This window comes from Fukomys damarensis, unplaced genomic scaffold (assembly GCF_012274545.1).
Source record: "Fukomys damarensis isolate Sample0158 unplaced genomic scaffold, DMR_v1.0_HiC HiC_scaffold_36, whole genome shotgun sequence".
NCBI lineage: Eukaryota > Metazoa > Chordata > Mammalia > Rodentia > Bathyergidae > Fukomys > Fukomys damarensis.
Window position 1 is genome coordinate 49,219,523 of NW_022900948.1, and position 1,642 is coordinate 49,221,164.

At 58.3% G+C, this 1,642-nt stretch overlaps 2 protein-coding genes across 2 annotated transcripts in view; both read left to right on the forward strand.

Moving 5' to 3' along the window:
* The window catches only part of Stpg3 (sperm-tail PG-rich repeat containing 3), a 1,663-nt gene extending 1,394 nt beyond the window's left edge, over positions 1–269 (forward strand). Inside the window, exon 4 of the mRNA XM_010608946.3 lies at positions 4–269. Coding sequence (XP_010607248.1) covers positions 4–184 — 181 coding nt within the window. The 3' untranslated portion in view covers positions 185–269. The remainder of the gene's footprint in view (positions 1–3) is intronic.
* A 920-nt stretch (positions 270–1,189) lies between these two features.
* The window catches only part of Nelfb (negative elongation factor complex member B), a 22,213-nt gene continuing 21,760 nt past the window's right edge, over positions 1,190–1,642 (forward strand). The window contains exon 1 of the mRNA XM_019205198.2: positions 1,190–1,225. Within this exon, the coding sequence (XP_019060743.2) occupies positions 1,190–1,225 (36 nt within the window). The remainder of the gene's footprint in view (positions 1,226–1,642) is intronic.

The following is a 1,642-nucleotide window of genomic DNA, read 5'->3' on the forward strand; positions in this document are numbered from 1 at the left end:
CAGGTGTGGGCCGGGCCGCGCCCGTGGGCTCCCAGACCTTCTCTCTGCAGCTTGCACTCCTGCTCCGGCCGCCTACTACGTGGAGGACTGCTACGACTCGCGCTTCCCCTCTGTTCCTGGGGTGGTCATCCAGGGCGTGCGCAGGCCCAAGCGCCACGACACGGGCCCTTTCTGCGCGCTCTAGGGCCCGCTGAGCTTGGCGGGTCCTGTCTGTCATATGGAGGATCCCTGGCTTTCCTGGGGGTCTCCCAGGCCTCCTCATGATTGTGGTGCCCCAGGCTGGACCCTGACCCACTCTCTGGCTGGGGACCCTGCTGTGGACTGTGGGCAAGGAAAGCCCACCCTAGAGCCCCCACCTGCCCACCCCTTGCTCTACTGAGATGCAGTTGGTTCTTATGAATTTGAACTTGGTTTGTGCTTAGCTGCTGTGCCCTCCCCAGGGGGCTGTCCTGAAGATGTGGCCTGCTGTTTCCTTGTCGTTTCTAGTTTTCCCTATCTGGAGGTTTCCACTTGGCTGATCCTGCGGGGAGTACTCTCCTCTATAGGCACTGGTATGGCAGCCTGGGGTTGACCTAGAGATTCCAGGCCTGGGACAGGATGGGCTGTGGAAGGCACCCCTTCCTCGCCATGCTACCCCAAGAGAATTGGACCAGCTGCCCATCTACCTGAGGGTCAGGCTGCTTGCTGAGCCCAGGACCTAATGTTTGGGGTGGGGACTGCTGTCTTGAGGGTCAGGGCAGAATCAGCCTGCCCAACCACCAGGGAGGTGGCTCATCAAGGCCCAGAGGACCAACTCATCAAGGCTGGACCACATTTCCTGGGGCCTTGACCTGAACATCCAGCTTGGGTCCTCAGAACACTGGCCAAGGCTGTGCAGGCCAAGTGGGCTGGGGGACTCCCTGGGCTTTCATGTGTCAGGCCCCCTGCACTTTCTGGAGCAGCAGCGTGGTTGTGGGTTCCCTCATCACTATTGCCCTGTTCTACCTAGGGGACCACTCTGCAGGCACCTCATCCGTAGGCTCAGCCCTGCCAAGGTTCTGCCCCAGTTGCTGCCAGGTGCCAGCACCTGTGACCTCCATGCGCGACTGGGGAATAGGGGCAGTAGGACCTTCTACACTCTGCTGATCAGCTCGTCTGGTAGCAGCTGTGATAGACCTCAGGGAGCCCTGGCTCTGGGCATTTGGCCCAGATGAAACAGGAGTCCTGGTTATTGCTGTACTACCAGGTACCCTGAAGATCCAAAACTGGGCTGAGGGGGAGCACTTCCTGGAAGTGGTTTTGGGGAGGAACTCTCAAGGGTGTGGGAGAGTTTGCTGGGCAGCAGGGAAGGAATTTCTAGCAGAGCAAACCCCAGTAGCAAAGGAACAAGAAAAGGGGGAGGTGTGGTGGTTCCTGTGGCTGAGCCTGAGGACACAGGAGGCTCAGGGCCTACACTCTTGGCAACAGGACCCAGCTTCTCAAACTGCAGAGGACAGGGTGCCTGGAGCTTGGACCTCAAGAAGGGCTACACTGGTTAGTCCAATGGGTAGATCCTAACATCTCCATAAGGAGGACAGTGGCTGTGTACCCAAAGGCCAGCTTTGCTGGGTGCCCTGGTATATCTGGAGTCTGGAGGCACTTTTTTTTTTTTTTTTTTTTTTTT